This window comes from Limulus polyphemus, unplaced genomic scaffold, assembly GCF_000517525.1.
Source record: "Limulus polyphemus unplaced genomic scaffold, Limulus_polyphemus-2.1.2 Scaffold319, whole genome shotgun sequence".
Lineage (NCBI taxonomy): Eukaryota > Metazoa > Arthropoda > Merostomata > Xiphosura > Limulidae > Limulus > Limulus polyphemus.
The window spans coordinates 373,458-395,082 of NW_013665929.1; the positions used below are offsets into that span (position 1 = coordinate 373,458).

Below are 21,625 nucleotides of genomic sequence, written 5' to 3' on the forward strand. Positions count from 1 at the left end.
TGCTACAGATATTCACCGACCTATCTACTTGTTTGTACATTTCATTTGATCTATTATCGCTTCGGTAAACACCTTTGAATAGTTAAAGCTCTTCAATTGTCTCCTCAATAGAAAGGTACACAAAAGAATGACCGCGTTTTCTAAAGCACGTTTGAGATAAAATCTCGTTCACATGACACGAAGTTTGCATTATAAGCATACAAGGTCTCGTACACGCCAGCAAGCATTGCGAGACTACAAAATGGCGGCGCCCTGTCGCCAAATGTAAACAAACCGCGCGATTGCATAAACGCTTATCTATGGCATGGAACACCAAAATCCGATAAATAATTTTAAAAAATGTATTTCTCCGGAAGAAAACCGGAGGTTTTCAGGATTTTTTAGAGATATCCGGATTTCCAGATATATCCAGAAGACTTTCATCATTAATGTTTACTGAACTAGAATTCAAAATATTTAAAAAACAAAGTTTTGCAGAATTTCATTATGTGAGGAAGAAGATCAGACTTTGTTTTGACTGTGCACAGAGCAAGGAGAAGTAACCAACTGAGTGAGTAAGAAGTAACTGAGAGAGAGAGAGAGGCATCTAACTCCACCTCTTTAATGCTCAGTCAAGGGACTTCTTGAATGTTCTAGCAAACTGAGCATGTGAGGGTTTCGAGACTCCTGGGTGGAGCAGGTGAGCATGGGAATGAAGCAAAAGTGGTGCAGTTTGCTACAATTATATCGAAAACAAATAGCATATATGAACAGTATATTTGGAATTTTACACCAATACACTAGAGTCAATGTTTGAAGTTATCAAACATTTATGCCTTTTACCCATTAAACTGTCCAAGCAAACTTAATTTCACAGCATAAATCTATTGTACTGAGTTGATTGTATGGTATTTCACATAGTTCTGATAAAATATTGAGATATTACAATAACTCAAAATCTAGAGGCAATGGACAAATTCTGACTACACTTTTGAAATCAACACCATCAAATTACCCCAAATCACTTGGGTTTTCTCCAGTAGCAAATAATTTGTTGTCTCTTCCCTTAAAGTCTATAACTTGAGTTAGATCATTCTCTGTAATATTATATAAAGACAACTCCAAACAAGTTTTTATTTTGAAACATTATAACAAATATTATATATACTTGCAGCACTAGCTCTAATATTGAATAACACAAATTAGCCCACTAACCACTTATACTAAAACAAGAGGACTGCATGATAAAGACTTAAAAGTGAATACTAGAAGTGAAATAATAATAATGTTTGTTACAAAGTAACCTTCTATTCATTTCTTTTAAAGTCAAAACAACATGGTTTAAGACCAAATTTTTTTTTCAATGTTATCACTACAATTCATTATTGTTGTTTACATTTAAACATTGAAAGTACACAAACAGCACCTTTTTTTTTCTATTAAAGAATGTTTTACGACATTAATCATCATTTTTAAGATGTTACATATTATCATATTACAAAGTGATAATCTCATGAGAGCCATTTCATAAGGAGTATGTTTTGAAAAGTGTTTTATGACTATGTTTAATTACAAATGAGTGAGACTACTCACATCAGTAACATTTAATATAGTTTATACAAGCTGGCAAAATAAAACAATAAGAAAAAAATTCAAATGGTACTAAAATAATTTATGACTCTATAGTTTCTTAAGAGAATGCTGACAAAATGATTATATAATAAATAATTGGTTTATGCTGAATAATTTGCCTTAAACACTATTCATTACTGAATTGTTAACTCATATAAACTATTATTAATAAGAAATTCTGAGTGAAAGTAAAAAAACTGTGTATAATAATATGTCAACCACACAAAAACTGTTCTATCCAGTCCCGACAAACCTTTTACCCAATACCAGGGCTCTTCAGGCCAGATTGGATATGACAGACATAGTAGTTGCTGAAGCACTAATTATATTGGCATCTTACTTGACAACAATTGTTACTGAATGAATTGGATTAAGCTGATGAAATCTAATTCATCAATTTCATTGATGTCATTCTACATTAAAATTAGGCCAAAGATTTTATTTTTTCATACTATATTAATATATTTTAACACCATATATTATTGATTAATATTTTCTTTAATTAAACTACTCATTATTCAGAAGAGCTGGTGAAACAGTAAGATAGAGAAGTTACGTCTTACCTTTCCATCTAACAGAATAACTGGCAGTGGAAGTCGTGCTCGGCACCGGGCAACACGAGCTTTGATCATCATATCCCTGAGTTTTCCTTCATCACAAAGGCTGTCACTCAAACTACGTACACTGCCACATTTATATCAGCAACAAAACATAAAATAAATTCTGGTAGTTGTTTAAACCTGTCTGGATGATTAGTAATTCAACCTAACACTTTATATTTCAGAATGTTATCAAAAGAAGTTATTAATGAAAAAAAGAAACATACACTTTAATGGATCTGTTTCAAGGCATTATTAACAGCACTGACACTGGGTGTGAAATCTAAGCTTGTATTTACACTTAAGTACGCTCTTCTACAATATTTGCTATCACACCTGACATTTTATGTTTCACAATTTCATAAACAGATCCAACAACATGAGCTTTTTAAAAACTAATTTGAATAAACCATCTTAACTGTTGAAATCTGCATATCTTCTCATAAGAAAGCACTTACCATTTCACTGATCTTAGTACTTTATGTACTTCAATTGAACATTATAAATTTTTCTACACAAGCTCAAGGCATTAAATTCTAAGCATACTTTGTTAAGTTTCTGAAATACTAAAGCAGCTTGCATATGACACATTAACACATACAGTACAGAAAAAAAAGGATTTATAGCAGTAACATCTTTAATGAGTACATGCACATAATCCAAAAATTATAATTTTTTGTGTTCATATATATATGCACACAATGTCAAATTACAAATGACCCTCATTACCACAACATTATACTTAACAAAATCCATTTTTAACTACACAAGCCTTTAACCAACAAAAGAAATAAAAAAGAACCCAAAACATACCTGTATTTAAAGTTTAACAAAACCTTGGAACAAATGAGGTATCGATTTAGAAACTATCATTAACTGTAATACATACAATTTAGTTAAATTCAAAACTATTTTTTTAGTAAAATGTAACCATTAACTTCATATCATGCAGGACCTTTCATTTAGTATGATGCAGAACTAGATTTAAATAGATAAAGTGCAAAACTTAACACACAGTATGATGTAGGTCTGTATTTAATTCAATAAGATGAAAAGCTTTACATTTAATATGATGAACATATGCACTTAATTTAATAAGATAAAGAACCTTACATCTAGTATGATGCAGATCTACATCTAGTTCAATAAGATGTAGAGCCTTACATTTTAATAATTATAGTATGATATAAAGCTTTAACTTAGTATGATTAGAACAATTCAAATGAACATAGCTTTTCACTAAATAAAATGCAGAACATACTTCCATTTAGTGTAGAGCGTTTCATTTGAAAGAGTGTAAAATTTTACATTCAAAGGAATGACAGCCACTGATTTAGTTTGGTACAGAGTTTAGAATTATTAAAAACATTCAATCACATGTACTTCACTGCAAAGACTTTCATTTCATATGAAGTAGACCCTTTTATTTTGTATGATAACAACCATTCATTTCATACAATGTAGGGCTATTAATTTAGTTTATTTCAGAACTTAAACATATAACTGAGTTAGATACAGATTATTTCATTTTGTATAATGCAGATCCTTCATTTTATGCACTGCATCCTATTACTTAGTTTGATACAGAACTTTCACATCTAGTAATGTGAGCAACCAGCATGGAATGTAAAAATTTTAATTTACTACAACATAAAACATACTTAAATGATGCATTGCAAACATATTCATTCAGTGACATTATATAATCATATATACATTCAGTTGATCAATATAAATATTCCAATACTATGATCCCTCAATACAGTATAATCAATAAAGATATTTTCATGAATAGTTCAAGTTTTTTCAATCTAGAATAACTTACTTGTCATTTGAATGACTGTTATCGGGAAGCAACTCTTCTGGTATTATTATGTTGGCAGGATATGTAGGAGTGAGTTCTCCATGGGTATTGGAAATTGACTAGCAACATAAAATTAAATAATATGAATAATACAGCAGAAGGTTTCAAAATCATATTCCAAACATAATATAACTTTGACTTGATATAAAAAATGATTCTGTATGCTATATTTTCTTTCAAAAACATACAGAGCTAAATACAGAATCTGATGTCACAACCTTATGGGTTTTGTATAAGGATGCATAGATCAATAAATGGATGATATATATAGATAGAAAGACAGATACATAGATATAGAGATACGGTCAGATACCGTATTCATTACCATTAACCTTAAGATGCCTTGATGGTTTTCTAGAATAGCATAATAATTTAAAAGAGTGTTTGTTATCAATTCAATACATCTGTAATATTATTCTAGGCTATATATCACCACAAGGTTAACTAGAAACATAAATGTAAAACACAACTCTGTACATAATAAACTTGTAGATACTGTAATCAACTGATAATCAATTGTGCTAATTTTGGGCAAAAAGTTCCGAAATTGTATCATTGGTGCTTCTCTGATGAAAACACATGAATATTTTAGAATTTATATTCCTCACTACTCCTGAAATGTCAAATATGTGTTACAATGAAATGATATCATCCCACAAAATGAAAAATAGACATATTTGACTAGGTGTAAGATCATCTCAAAAATAGATACAGGTGTCATATTAGGAATCTGAATATTGATTTTCTATACTTACAAGGAAAACAGTTTTCAAAATGAGATCTAGAAGTGGTTATAAATTTCTAAAATACTCAGGGTTATTAATGGCATATATGTATGTAACAGCAATTAACATTTTTCCTGTTGAACGGATACATCAAATTAGTTTTATTTCAAATGGAAGGTATCAAATAAAACAGATATGTCCTGTCTAAAGTAATTTTATTACAATTCTTAATGACAATCCTTGTAATTTGTTTTAAAAAAAATTCAAATTAAATCAGCCTGACTTACTATTTATTTAGCATACTAAGTGGACAGTGACTTTTAACACAGTACATACAACAACATTAGTGCTATGGCTGCATAAAGTCTTGTAATCATAAATTCTTTTAATTACAATTTTACTTTAGGGTTAGTGTCTAATAGAATATCACTATGATTTCAAATAATTCAAAGATCACAAATTAAAAAGTAACTCAGGGGTCAAACTTTCAATATGATAATATTTTGGATTCAAGTTCAGTAATTTTTGTATCAGAGGTGTTGCTTGTTTAGATTTACATATATAACTTAAAAGATATACTTCTGAAACAGGCTTTCTTACACACAAAACTTAGAAGTACTGTAAAGGTATATCTAAACAAAATAGTTCATAATTTCATTACAATATCAGAAAGTCTATTAAATTAAGCTTGCCAACAGTATAGTTTTCAGGTGAGCTTCCATTCTTTCACCATAGCTTTTTGTCAAAAACATGGGCTTCACACTTCCATGACCTTTAAGATAACATGCAATATTGCATATTTTTCCTTCACCCAGCAATTTTTTGAAGATTAAAACCTGGCATACTTTGTCTTTTCTTTAAAGTTATCAATAACTACACCATATTAAAAACATATGGAGAAACTTGTCATTATTTTTTGTTTCAGGATTCATGTGAAATACAAAACAAGTACCCATGTGCAATATTGCATAAGGTCACAATTTGGTATTTTATTATAATATCCACTAATCTTAGACATTACTGATATGTCAGAAAACGTTTATAAGCATAAAAAAAAAGATTGGCTTTATTGATCATCACATTTTTTTATATTCAAAGGGTTAATCCAAGCCAAACGTTAATGTTTATATCCAGCTGTTACTTTAACATTTGATTAACAAACACTGTGCTTGGTTATAGAGCTAGGTGATTAACATGTAATTTTTCTACTACAAATTGCCTGTTTTTATAATTATACTAGACAACCTGTGACCCAAAGGGTCACCCACTATTCAGATGTTATGAAGAATTCAAGCTAATTTCAATCTTGCACTGAAATGAAGGTTTATTTTGAGATAATTTAATTAAATATTTCAATCCATTCATGTTATTCATAATTCAAGAAAAGATATTTGATTGTTGATTGGGAGTAAAAATAAAGACCATTTCATTTTTCAAAAAAGTGAAGTCAGAGTTTTCAGGTATTGTGATGAATTAGTTCATTATGTTGTCATATTTCCTCTTAAACCTTCTACAAATAAGAAACAGTAACACTTTATTTTTCTTCGAATTACCTATCATAACCAAGGCACATTCTTCAAGATCTTGTTTTGTCATCTTATGCCTTTTAATGAAGATGGGAACATTAACAGGGAAATATATTTGAACGAAGAAGTTTCATAAAGAGCGAGAACAGTAGTGTGATGTAAAATTACTCATGCTAGAAATTTTCATAAAAGTGACCCGAAAAACAACATTAACTCGGTAACCCGTGGCCCGATGAAGTTTCGTAAAGAGCTCAAACGGTAGTGTGAATGATTTTTTGACTGAGAAAATAAGCAAACAAACAATCTCAGAGTTTTAGTAGTAAATAGATAGATTCTTCAAGATCTTGTTTTTGTCATCTTACACCTTTTAATGAAGATGGGAACATTGACAGGAAAATAATATAATAGCCAATATTGGCGAGAGATTTTCATTTATAAAATTTTATTGTTGTTCTCGACTTGATTTTTATTTTATTACCTCGTCTCCATAACTGCAAATAGTCAATAATATTGTAGGTCCATTTTATTGTTGTTCTTTCTACACGCAGTTATAACACATTTTCATCTCATCATTTAATTTCTATTTGCATATATTGTTGTATAAAAAATATTTTTAATTGATTCATCATGTGGAAAACGAATATATATAAACTGATATGTGGCGCCATCTAGTGTACCTAAATTCATCTAGAAATTTTATAAAAGTGACCCAAAAAATGGGTCCGATTTTAACAAAACTGGTTTTATTCTGTTTCTATTCTCAATTCATTACAAATATGGCGCTATTGTGCACCGTTTTTGCTGAATTTAATTAGTGACCCAAAAAATGGGGCTGGCTCGGTAACCCATGGCCCGATTTTAACGAAACTTGTTTCATTCTGTTTCTATTCTTATTTCATTACAAATATGGCACTATTGTGCACCATTTTTGCTGTATTTAATTACAGACAAGCAAACAAACAATCTCTGAGTTTTAGTAGTATATAGATGTCAGAATTAATAAATTCACATACATTTATGTTCACAAAATTTGACATTAAAGACAGATTCTACAAATGTACTTGACAAGTAAAAAAAGTATATTCAATTAGCAATACCCATACCTGGGTGGATTTTTAGTTTTTACCTAAGAAAGGGAATTTGTAGTGTTCAAAAGTTAATATTAATTACTCATGATCGATTTTGTTCCTTTTTAAAGTGTTATCTACTTAATCATATAATGCATGTACACACATGCTAAACAAGAGCAGAAAATTTCAAGAAGGCTTTATGTTTCACAACTGTGTCCTTAGTTTCTTTTTACAACATTAATTTCTAAACTATCCAAAGTAAATATGGTTTTAAACAAAAATTTTGTTTTGCCATGTAAAAATGCTTATTCACTGTTGATTACTGTATAAATTGAATAGCACAACAAAAATTACTCAGCCATTTTTTTTTTCTTAATACAAAACTGCTCAAACACACTGTATGTACTTTCAAACTCGAAGTTTAATAAAACACTTAATAATAGAACTTTAAAAAGTAAATATCTATTCCAACCACAAACTTTTTTTTTTGTATTAGCATGAAAAATCAATTGTATTTATGCTAATATAAGAATACACGTGAATGATCTTACAAACTTAACTATAGTAGCAATGGGCAACATATTGTTATTTAAGAAATAATTACACAGGCCTGCGAATTTAAACTTCATAAAAAGTTGTTTTGGTTTTAATGACAGATCTTCCATAATTCAGCTACACAGATTTTGAAAATAATACTCTTTTTTTTTTCTATCACTTAAGGATTTTTACAAATTGGGAAGAAAAAAAAAACTCTTATTTCAATCAAGTTATTATTTCATTTACCACAATGAACATTTTTTATTATTATGTTTGTTAACAAAAATACAAGCAAACTGATGAAAAGGGAAGAACATTGGTGTCAAACAAATACGCATCCTGATTTTTTTTTTGTGAAATCTACATCTCTTAGTCTCAAAACTAGGTGTTGTGGTCATTCTTTTATGTATTGCATTATGACGTTTTGTGAAAAACCTGTATGTGATGGAGGAAAATGGATATCATTTTCCAATTCAGTGTACAGGAATTACTGTAGAACATGTAAACATTTCAAGACAATAAAACCATAGCAGGCCTGTGTTATCATCAAATAGAAAATTATCGTTTATGACTCCAAGATGATTTATCAAATTTGCCATCATCTCTTGGTCCAATACAAACATATGTCAAATAATTTTAATGATTTAACTTTTAAGCTATATTAAATCATTTTATAACCTGAACTAATATCAATTATGGGTTTTCATTTCAAGAAAATTTGGGTCAAAACAATGATGTTTATTCATTAACATATCCACCATACAGCATGCTGAAATTACAAAATGATCCAACTAAAGTGGGGTTCTAAAACATGTACACATAAAAGCATTGGCCATTACCATAACAACCAATATCAATAAGCAATAAATTTGGTTGTACAAAGTTACATTACATTAAAATCAATGTTGTATCTTGATTCCATACACAAAAACACTTTTTGGTTTATTATAGATTTTGTTTGGAATAGATTTTTCATGCAGTAAATGGGACATCTGCTGTATAGGTATAATTAAAATATGATTACTTTTTTTTGTTATAATTGAGGCTATTTATGCAAGAGGCTTAGAATAACATGAGAGAGCCTATTTAATTTTTGCACTCTGCAGTAGCAGTTGTATATGTTCTTTGAATTTTCTTTTATTTCAGACCTTGAGATGTATTAAAACCCAAACATTGGGTGTTAGATTACTGTATCTTACTAAATTAGAGCTGAACAATTAGTGGAGTTTCCTAATTGAATTCATTAATCAGTTACACTCAACTAATCAATTATTTTCATACAAGACTTTAATAGTTGGAACATAGGAATACAATAATGATTGGGAAAACTAAATTTGATTAGTCTATTATTTTAAATGACATTAATTGATGTTATGAATGCCCATACATAATTATGCTGACTAATCAAGTAAATTGCACAAATCATGATTCATCCATAGCTCAGCAGTATTTTTGTGCAGTAATACTTTAATTTTGTAAACAAGCACCTTTGCTAACTTAACTTTACTCAAGTACTGAATGAACTTAAAAGCCCAGAGAACACATTTACAATGTTTCAAAATCCTTGATATAAGTTTCAATAGAAAAAAAAAGCCATGGTTCTTATAAAGGGCAAAAAACATATTAAGTTGCTATCAAAAAATACCAATGACCTAGCAAAATTATACATCACCACTCTACAGGCTATTTGTATACCTGGTAGTATATGCAAATAGGCTAATGTCAGAAATAGAAAGTTAAATTTTTCTAATCTGAAAATGTATTTCCAACAGATACTTCTGCACACAGATCAGCAATCTTCCTCATGCAGCTGCCTAAGAAATTTGAATGCCACTAGCCAATTTTCACCTAATTTTACATGCTTTACTGTGAACTGCACTGGTGCATGATAACATCATCATGCAAAAAAATCTTAGGAAGGAAAGATCAGGCCAGGGAGAAAAGTATACAAATGCAAAGGAAAAGGGTGTGAGAAGCATCCATAGCACAGACTACAAATTGATGATAATCACAGGCAAGAAGGGGGGGGGGGAATAAGTCTGGAGAGAAAGTAGAAAAGCAAGAAACCAACAAGTCAAATTAGCCATGCATGATAGCATGTAAATCCCACTGAGGTCTCAGTTAGGCATGGAGGTTGGGAGAGAAGGTCAGAGAAGAATGAAGGAGCATAAAAGAGTAAAGAGGACATGTGAAAAACACACTGTGGTACAGAGAAGGGAGAAATGCCATGAATGAGGTTTCCCAATAACCAGCAAAGGCAGACTGAAAAACCATGGATGAATTGCTAAGTAAAAAGGCAGAAAGGTGGTCCCAGTAGGACAGCCAAAAGTAAAGGAGTGGCACACCAATAATGAAAGACCCAGTACTTTTGCTGATAGACAAACATAGTGGAAGGACAACAGGAATATAACAAGAATGCCACACAAATGGAGTCCAGCCTAATCGGCGATAGATCAAACAAATCCAACATATGAAGATGGGGGGGAGGTATCCCAAGATGAAAAAGGGACATGTGAGGGTAAAACATTGAGAGGGGAAATTGGATAGATGAAAGAGGAGAGTGAATGATAAGTGAAAAAGCAGAGGAAACCAAGGCTGAGCTGGCCAGAGTCACCAACCATAGAATCTGACAAGGAGTGTTGTGTATCAAAGTGAAGGGCCTAGGGAGGAGATGAATAGGGGAATAGACATATGGAAAGATGTGAGACCAGGCCTGGCTGAGAAAATCGACAGCAAAAGCCAAAGGATGAGGGACAGGGGACAAAATAAGAGGAAACCTGAAGTAGAGAAGGGTGGTAAAGATGTGCAAAACCCCACAAAAGAATTGGGGGTGTAGAGACCACTCCATTGGTAGAATGTGGACTGTCTGCCACCGAGTTCTAAGCTCTCAGTCAATAAGACAAACCTAATGTGAATGGGCTCAGAAGTGTATGTCCAATACCTGAAAGCAAAGGATCCTGGAATGGATGTCTCTTGGACAGTTCATGCAAGAAAGGACCATAGCATTAACTGAGTGGAACATGATCAAGTGATCCACCAGGACGGACAGGAATGGGAACATGCCCAATGAACAGCAAGAAGATCGAGTACATTGATGTGGAGTAAACATTTGTCTTGTGTCCAAGTACCAGAAGTACTTTCCTCATCCAGAGAGGGAAGCATTGGTGAAGAGAGATATCCAGTTTGAAAGGCAGTAAGGAAATGCCGGAAATAGTATGAACACAAACAAGTCACCATGACAATTCTGCGAGGAGAGGTTCACAAATGAGAAAAATGGAACCCATGAAAAAAACCTTTTGTAGCCACAAGGTCCACTGTAGAAGGTGCATGTGTGCATGCCCCAATGGAATGAGGGGTTCCAGGGAAGACAGAGTCCACAAGAGGGAAAGAACCTCTCACTCTGGAAGAGAATTAGAATTACAAAACCTGGTGACCAGATACCCATAGCTTGCAGGCAAAAAGTAGAAGGCTAAACTCAGCTGAGACAAGAGATGAAGTAAATGTACAGAAGAGTACAAAATATTGAGTGGGCATGAGAAAGGACTTAGATCTCAGGATAAGTCCATCCTCCAATCAAGTAGCCACCTGTAAAAGAATGGAGATGTGAGAAAAGGAAATCATCCAAAAATGGTTAACAGAAGTCAATCATCAAAGAAAAGAAATGTCAGTCACAAACCCTGAATATGGTGAGTGAATGCCCTCATGATATCAATGAATATAAAAGGAGTCAATGCTAAGTCAAAGAGAAGAGCAAGGAATAAGAAGACACAAAAACAATGGATGGAGTATAGAAAACATACGGAGGATGAGAAAAAGGAAGTGGGAAGAAAAGCAAGGAAAGAGACTATGGTTGAGAAATTAAAAATGACTGTTGGCAGAAAATGAGACCAACAGCAGGAGAAGAGATGAGTACCCACATGGTCATAATTGTCTGAGTCACTGACAAGAAGAGCAATGAACTAGACTTCTGGAAAAGGGAGGATGAGAAAAAAGAGAAAGGCCTAGAACCTGGAATGGGAAAGTTAGGGGTATATTAGTTTAGATGAGAAATGGGAGTAAAAGGCAAGTTCAAGAAAGAAGAATACCTGGGAAGATAACAAGGACAAAAATCCTATAACATCATTCCAGGTCACTATGGAGAAACGAGCACCACTGAAGACATTCAGGTAAAGAAAGGTAGTCCGATAAATACCATTTACACAATAAGTAAAAAGGGGTACAGCAAAGAGGAATGTAACCCAACCCAATGAGTCTCAACAGCAGGGGAACAAAGTAAGGAGAGATACAGCAAAAAAAAAAAACAGAACAGACTAAACTAGCAAAGAAAAGAGAACAGATATCTACAAAACAAACCATCTGAAGCACAATAAAGTAACTCAGATAAAGGGCAGAGTCAGGAGCAGGAATATAGGAGGGTAGTGATAAAAAGTGCAAATCAGGTTAAAGTGATAGTCTAATACATCATTACCATCTGAGGAGAAAGAATTATGGCCAACAGGACAGGAGTAGAAGGCCCAGTAAACATGTGATAATCCAATGACTGCAATATCTCTGATAGTTAACCAACCTCCAGAAGTCATAGTAGAAATAAAGTCTGTATGTGAATAATGTCACTTACACAGGACTAAGTATGTGTCAACTTCATTTGAGAATGCACAATGAAAATTAAAGTTTTGTTAACAATGCAAACCTCAATAAATTGAATTCAGACAAGAAATTTAAATCCAGCTGTTCAATACAATGTCTAGGAGAAGAATGAAGTTACCATGAGTGCAAGTGCATAGGGGGAGTTACTGTGCATCAAGGTTATGTCACCCTCCTATTGGTGGACTTTTGTTGCATGATGACATCATGCACCAGTTCAGTTCACATTAATTAGGTGGGAGTTGCCTGATGGGTAGTGGCACACAAGTCTTATAAGCAGACAGACTATAGCTAACTATAGTATAATAGTACCTGATGGTTTACTGAGGAAAAGTATTTAAGTTCAGACAAACATACAACAATAAATTTTAGAGGTACAAAGAACACAGAAGGGTAAACTGGGAAAGGAAGGCACTGACAGGACCAGAGCCCAGGATCAGTTCCAAAGAAGAGTCAATGGTGAGAGCCAGAATGACTAGCCTTGCAGAAGAGAACAAGGAACAGGAAAGGGGGTAACCCGACATGAGTCCCAAGGATGGGTAGCAGTCAGAGATACCAATGAACCACCAAGTTGTAAAATCAAAGAAATAATAAAAGACTGTAGGTGAGAAGCCTAAAATCAGGATTCCAAGGAGTCTAGAACAACCCAAAACTAGGTCTGCAAGAAAATGGGTGAGATGAAAGTCCCAGGTATAAGAGGAAGAGATGCACACACCCAACTGAGGAAATCCCAAAAACAAAGAAACTAGATAAAAATAGGGATAGGAGAGGAAGAAATGGAAACAAAGGTGGCAAACACAGAAGAATAGGTTTGGTTTGTTTTGAATTTCACACAAAGCTACACGAGGGCTATCTTTGCAAGTTGTCCTTAATTCAGCAGTGACAGATTAACTGACACCACCCACTGCCAACTCTCGGGCTACTCTTTTACCAATGAATAGTGGAATTGACCATAACATTATAACACCCCACAGCTGAAAGGTCAGGCATGTTCGGTGTGATAGGGATTCAAACCAAGAAGAAAAGGTGTTTCCACCAAAACTACTGGGTTTATAATGATGATGAGGTGAAGAGCAGAGATTGAGAAGAGGAATAAAGATAGACAAAAATAAACAGATAGATGGCAAGAAAAACAAAGGAGAAAGAGGAACACCCCAAGCAGAAAGAGAAAATACAAGACAAGAGATTGGGGTTCAAGAACTATAAAAAGGCAAAGATCTGAGGCCATAGGAAATGGGTCACAAAGACAAGGAGGACAAGAAAGATGTAGGACAATGTGAAATTTGGACAGAAGGAAGCACAAACTAAAACAGCCAAAAGGACATTATGATATACAAGTAAAAAAGATAAAGTATCACATACCTAGTTCATAAGCATAACAAGCAGAAAAGAAGGAAGCACCTGTTCCTAATCATGGAGACAAAATCATGGAAGAGCTGCGCACTGTTGGACATGTTTACAGTCTCGATTTACTGAGTCTGCAGCAGAGAATAACAACATGGATCTCTATACAAGTCCAATTACATTTACCAACAAAAAGATCAGCTCACTAAAGGATGAGGTGTAACTGAAAGTTATAGATCTGAAGTGAAACTCTGTCCTCAAGAGTAGATTTAATAAACTTCCAGCACTTCTCCCTGAAGCAGATAGGATTATATTTTGGCAATTGCTTCCAGTGTTATAATTCAGAAATTTGAATTTTTTTGGCTCAGTATTGTGTTTGCTACTATGGTAGTATCTACTGGCTTAAGCAAACATTTTCTGTGACTGATCAGATCAAAAACAGAAATCATTATCACCTTATGGACACAAATTTGAGTAGTATTGACAACCACTAGCCTGCAACCAGACATCAACAAATTAACTTCTGATCTTCAGCCAAAGAAGTTGCATTAGATTAAAGTTGCATGAACTGAATGTATGTTGCAACTTTGAAACTATTTTTAACAGTTTAATTTTTTTTTTACTTTGCATGTTTACTTTAAACATTTAGTGATTTCTAGTCCTTACTGATGTATACTTCAATAATTTTTTTATAAGTTGATAGACTGGTGGCCTTTCAGAGTTGTAGAAATGACAGTTGTGACCCTCAAACCAAAAAAGTTGGGAACCATTGTTGTAAAGTATAGGCCCAAGTGCATAAATTTACCACGGCAACATTAATTCACATTCATATTGTTGAAATAGCTTAGAAATAATCAGTTACCGGATGAGGCCTTACCTGGACTGCTGTAAACTCCAACTGTGTTGATTTCAGAACACCCCAAAAAAAGCTTTTATGGCAATTAATAGAATTAATAACACAATCAAATAAAAACAATGACATCTAATGTTTCTTTTTGATACTATAGAAATACACTTAATAATTTCTTAAGAAAATGGAAGTTTGGATCTCCCCTAGATCTGTGCCAATTTATACAAAATTAAAAAATACAGTTATTAATTTCTGAAAGACAAAAATGTGGGCATGAGGGGAGGGGCTAGTCCCTCTATCATAAATCTGTGCCTGCTTATACAACATTAAAGAATGTGTAGTTATTAATTCCTGGAAAAAATGGATGGGGTCTAGACTCCTGGCACCCTCCCCTAGATTCACATCTGCTTATTCAACATTAAGGAATACGTTTATGAGTTAGAAAAATAACACAATGTAAAAGAAAAATAGTAACTTTACTTAACACTTAAGTAGACAGAGAAATGGTTGTGGGTGCTGCCAGCCAGTTGCCTTCAATCTAGTCAGTGGTTCAAAATTAGTGTCAGTGGCACACAAAATTAGTAGCTTTACAATAAAGACAAGGAAAGAAAGTTTAGTGGCATTAGGAATCAACCTGAGACCCTCAAATCACAAGTATCCCATTATATAGCTTTGTGTTTGACAGCAAACAAACAAAATAGCAGTATTGTGATTAATTGGATAATTGGAATTATGAAAAATAGTAATAATCAGAAAACCCTAATTTTGATCAGCTGATTATTTTCATGACAATCAATTTAATTGTAATTTCAATTAATTGACTGTGGAATAATGAAAAACAGCAACAATCGTAAATGCTTATTTAAATTAGTTAATTATTTTGATGACATTAATCATAATTTCAATTACTTGATTAGGTAATCAATTATACTGATTAAATCACCCAACTCTAACCATAAAATAATAAAAGAAATTAAGCTATACAGTAAATTTAAAGTATCACATGCATGTTACTTTTATAGAAAATATGAATAATGCAAAGTAAGTATCATTTATTCCAGAAAAATCATTGCATTTTTCTTCTACGTACTTACCTTTTGGTATATAGATACAATGGTAATTATTAATTTAGATTTTGTAAAGCAATCACATATTTCCACATTCTTTAAAAATTTTAGTTTATAGGTTAAACCTTTCATGGTTGTGCTCATCTATTTCAAATAATGCCACTATAGAGAAAGATATATTTCATTCTTAAATTTATTGGGCTATTACTATGTTCTACTGAATTATTTGTATATCTTCCAAGATTCTTTGCACCATTTTTTAAATTAAGCTATTAGAGTATGAAGTTATTACTTCACTAATACAGCTGGGAGAGAAACAGAGGAAAGCATACTTACTTTCAGATAAAAATGACTTACCAAGTATTTGTAGTCCTTTCCAAAAAGAGCTTCACATTTTTTCTGGATGATATCTGCCTGTAAAATGAAACATACAAAGTGAAATACACGACATACTTGTTGGGGTAAAAGGGTATTCCACAAATAATGTGATATAACCATCAAGAAGCATGATGTACAAACTTATGAAATAGTTTGATAATACTTTGTTACATTAACTTAATTTTACGTTTTGCCAAGCTGTTCGTATGGAGAAATAGTGTATAGGTATCAGTACTATTAGTAAGCTTCACATTTTTCTTCATAATAATAAATGCAATTGAAATTTATCACAGGATTCCTATGTTAAAGAGATTCAAAACATTTCACTGAAAGAAACAAAGGTAATTTCAGAGGAAATGCCACAAACAAATCTAGTGTTGTAAACTGACGGCCCATTTTAATAGGATTCCCACCTAATATTAGCTAGAGAATATAGCTCAAAGAAATAAGAGCCCTCTATTCTATCTATTCTCCAGATAATCTTCCATCTCTGCAATCATTCTAGTTGCCCTCCTCTAAACCCTGAATTGAAATTAGTGCGTATTAGATAGAAATTAACTATTTACTGTTTTAGATTGTCTGTAACCAAATTAATAAGTTATACTCAAATGGTGGTTCAAATGTGAAGTTCATTGAAAGAGATTACTAAAAGAAACACTATCATAACAAAAATTTTTACTATTAGTAAAACTGAGAAATATGCACACTGTATATTAAATAAATCAGTGGTTTGTAAGTCAGTAGATCAAATAACTGATTCTTAAATTGCAAGTGGTCTATTTTTAATATACTATGTAGATTCAACATAAGACTATGAAGTTGAAATAAAATTCAAAGATTTGTAATGTTTCACTTAAGTTAATTACTGTTTCACATATAAATAAATGCAATTGTTTATGTTAAACACCTCTGGAATAAACTTCTGTGTTGCCTTTACTTTGAATTCCTCTTAAAATATTTTGATGCAAAGTAATGATTTTATGATATTCTATATGCATTGAATATTATATCATAAAGTAGATGTATTACTTAGATACAGGGCAAGTTTTTGTGTAAGCTTTTCTTTAATGTAAATAACATACTTATTTCATCATCCAACAGTGATTATTTATAATGATTTTACTAAATGCCATATAACTTTAAGCACATCATGGATTACAATAGAAGACCCTATTGTAATTTAATTTGTATTGTAGACATATTCAAACTGGTGAGACTTTAAGTTCACATTCCACTGTTTTTATTAAAATGATCTCAGATTGATACATTGGATTATATTTCATACACCTAATTTAATCAAAATATCTACTGTTTTTAAGTAGTTTTCTGTATTTTAAACAATTCCTTATAAATAATAATAACTTTTGATTAGACAAGCTATTCTATTACAGTTAACTAAAAATCAACCTGGTCATCAGTATACCTAATTAGATGCACTTTTTTTACATTTCTACTTACACAAAGATTAGAATGCATTGTTTAATCAGTTGGGTATCCTTGCTGTTAACAATATTTTTGGCCATAATCTCAATATTTCATAAAAGTCAGCCAGCTTAGGAGATTTAGGTTAGCCCTAAATACATAAATAAACCCTATGTATTTGGCTGGGAATCAATGTGCACATGCCACAACCTTCAACATGGTATTATGTATTTGATGTCAGAGTTATCAGTTATTCATTTTATCCTATTCTGCTGACTTAGCAATAGTTCATAGTACAGTGAATACCAGATACAATATATAGAAATACTGAAAAAAACTACTAATATGTATTTCAGAAGTTCTAGAGGTTATGCAAATGCAATATGCAAACTTCACATGAACATCAGCTTGCACTCCGACTTATCAGAGTTTGAATCAAGCATACTTTAGTAACACCTCTGATTTCATATGTATAACATACTGTGTACATTTTGCTCAAAGCTTGCAACAATTCATATAAATACACATAGTAAATTCAGAATTATAATCAATGTTCCTTCTCCAGTACACAGTTGGTCCATTAGACCAACCCTTTGTATAGTCAGCTAAGCTAAGAGTGCAAAAATTATTTACTGAAAAATAAATATTAAACTGACCATGAAAATATAACAATGTTAAATATAATACAAAGAAAATAATATCCTAAATTTCTATACCCATACTATAATCTTTAGCAAAAAATGTTAAATTTTCCACATAACTGAATGAATTTTATGTATACAAAAGCAATAAGTAACCTCAATTATGAAAACATGAGAGTTTAAGATTTCTATCCAAAAGTTGTAATGAACAAATTCTATTGTATCTAATAAGATGAGTGTAGTAAACATTTTAATCTATTTTGAATACTTATATCTGGAAGAAAAAAAAGAGACTTTATAACTTCAATTTTAATATTCCATATACTATCATATTGTCATCATGTAATATTAACAAACTGTAAACAGCAAAGTTAAAAATAAAAAAAGCATTATAGTATAGGAATGATTATTATTAACTCTGTAACTTATATAGATTGGAGAGTGAAGATGTAAGTTTTAAACTTCTGAACTCTGTCAGTTATGTTACTGATGGTAAGTTTTACTGTTTTCTGTTTAATAATAGTGTTACGTCACTCGTTACGACGTATTATATACAACTACAAGTTATAATACTACTGCCCTAGTACTACTAACTCAGTACTACTAGTAGTAATAGTACTCAAGTAGTATTATGCACTAGTTCTACTCGTGCTGAATCGTAGTAATAATTATTATTAGCACCACTATTTACAATAATACTAGTAATACAATAATAAAACTAAAACTGGTAAAAGTAATATTAATAACCTTATTATTGTATTAATAATCATTTCTTACTGTGCTGTCATTTTCTTTCACTCGATAAGGTGTTTTCGAAAACTGCTCCAGAAGACTCCTTATATCATCAGTAGATACAGCGTCCATGGTGTCAAGAACGATTATAATTAAAAGAATAAACCAGGAAATCACGTTTTTCAATCATGACCTACAATCAGAGTCCAGCCGCCATGTTGACAACTTGGGAGCACTTATTATCACGTGGTTTGACGACGAAAACTTATCCGACAGAGGGCAAAAACAAATATATAAATCCGCCAAGCGGAATTCAGAGTTTAATTTAAATCAGATGCACGAAGACAACATGTGTAAGCATATTTACACATATCTTTCGGAATTTATAAATTCCATCATAAGTGATCTGTAAATATATGTGTGTATATATTGATGATGACACATAAAGTATATATAAGCAATTTTTTTCCTGGAAATTGGAAGTGTAATAAGTTATCAAATAAGATAAATGTGAAATAAGAACTGAAATATAACAATATAAATTTAAAGAATTTATTTTCCAAAAGATGTTGGAGTTTGATGTTTAAGCAAAATAATAATAATTTATTCAAAATAAATATACCTGACATGAAGTAATGTTGTTTGGACATTCATTCAACTATAAACGAAATGAGCTTCTTGACTCAAGGGTTGTCTGCGCAAGCAGTTCCTACTTTTGAGATTTCTTAGCAAGTACAGTTTTACTTCTTGGAAAGTTATGAGTTATAACTTGTAGGAAATCTAAAGGACCTTCTGCGTTAAATTTACGTGTAGTGACTTGAAGGGCCTTTGTACACTAAATTAAAATGTATACCTAGAAGCATATGTGTATCTTGAGCAGAAAATTGTACAACTTTTTGCTTCTACAACCACTCTATTTCTTTTAACAATTTAAACATTACAATCATAATTTCATTCAACCATTTTTTTTATGTATCATCTTCAATGTATACATTTTTACTGAATTCTGATCATGGAATTTGTAGATATCGAAATGTTCGATTAAATGTACTTATAACTGTTGTCGTAGTGATTCTGTTTTTTAATTCAAATATATAGAGTTGTTTTGAAACTTTTATGATTATTTGTTTAAAATTTAACGTTTTGCAATTAGCAGATACGTGTATATAATAAATTATGTGACAATATCCACTTAAAATGTATTATTTAGAATATATATATCAATTATTATTCTTTTCTTTAAAATATAGCATTTTGTTCAGTTTTATTTTCAACTTTTCCTTTGCTTAAATTTCAACATTACCATTCTTATGACCTATACAATCATCCTTCATTTCTGGTTCCTTCTGCTTCACACAATAAAGGTTTATCCTTTGTTATTTTCCCACCGAACCTTGTCTCTCTCATTCAACCAGCAACAAAAATATCAATCTTATTCCCTCCACATATGAGATCTATGAGCCTATTGTTGTAGCAATGTTCAAGTGAATGGATGTTTATGATGACTGGAATTGTTATGATAGTCTCAGGTAAACCAATTTCCTGCAAGTATAAGATAGGTCCAAACAGAATGTTTACGAAGTAATTTGAATTTGAAAACTGATTGGGTTTTAAGTTTTATGAGAAATAAACAGACTGAACACGTTTGTAACGCAAAATGAAAATTGTCTTTATTTATGATATAGAAAAATAAGTGTGCATACTTGCGTTGACACTTAAATAATCATCTCTACTGGATCAATGAATAGATCACCAGCTTTTCTTATTTTGAGATGAATCTATGTAGAACTACTCACTTCAACAGCCAAGTAGAGCTAAAAAAGGTACTAAGGCTCTGAAGTTACAAGAAACCTTGGTTCCTTTCTCTGCAATAATGTCACCACGTGACTGTTTATTCTATCACAGCCATTATGGGTTGAAACATACAGACATTATTCGTTCAGCCAGTGAAAAGACACTGCATTTGTTGATCTTTTAGACACTTTAAGGGAAGCTGTTGCAAGATCTTCACAGGAAAGTAGATGTTATATTGTTAGCGAGAAAACAACAAAGTCACAAAGGTAACTAGAATTAAACAACTTCAATGGATTCACGAACCACATGTTTATGACAAAATGCATAAAACAGACTAATGAAAAAATTAAAATTTTCTATATTATTTGTGCTCTTACAACCAGGAGTATCGAAACCCGGTTTCTAGTGTTGTAAGTCCACAGACACACCGCTGTGCGACTGGGGGGCTCCTATGTTACTAAAGATGATGGGTAAAGAGATGATATACCCACATATCACAATGCCATCCTACCTTTCTCTTTCATAACTTGAAAAAATATTATTCAGGTATATTCAAGTAATTCTTAAGAACTTTAGTCTATATATCCTGCGTGCAGTTATCAACATAATTTTAGATTAGATGTAGGAGGGAGTTATAAAAATGCATTTAAATAAAGATTATATATTATAGTGTTTGTTCCATAGGGTTATTATTGCTTTTCTCTGTGTCTTTCCTGTAACTGTGACAGCTAATAAACAATTGTACAAAAGTGGAGATTAGATGTGGCTTTGGTATGTGCCAGAAGCATGTAAGTCGCTTACCTCTGGCTGCACAGAGCCTA

The 21,625-nt window shown here is 32.0% G+C and overlaps 1 protein-coding gene across 4 annotated transcripts in view; it reads right to left on the minus strand.

Moving 5' to 3' along the window:
• The window catches only part of LOC106457342 (myotubularin-related protein 14-like), a 77,255-nt gene extending 58,004 nt beyond the window's left edge, over positions 1 to 19,251 (minus strand). For all 4 annotated transcript variants that reach the window (XM_022383231.1, XM_022383229.1, XM_022383232.1 and 1 more), the window contains exons 1-4: positions 19,056 to 19,251; positions 16,195 to 16,251; positions 4,036 to 4,133; positions 2,175 to 2,295 (exon numbers count right to left, since the gene is read on the minus strand). In XM_022383231.1, coding sequence (XP_022238939.1) covers positions 2,175 to 2,295; positions 4,036 to 4,133; positions 16,195 to 16,251; positions 19,056 to 19,142 — 363 coding nt within the window. In that variant the 5' untranslated portion in view covers positions 19,143 to 19,251. The remainder of the gene's footprint in view (positions 1 to 2,174; positions 2,296 to 4,035; positions 4,134 to 16,194; positions 16,252 to 19,055) is intronic.
• Between the last annotated feature and the right edge of the window lie 2,374 nt (positions 19,252 to 21,625).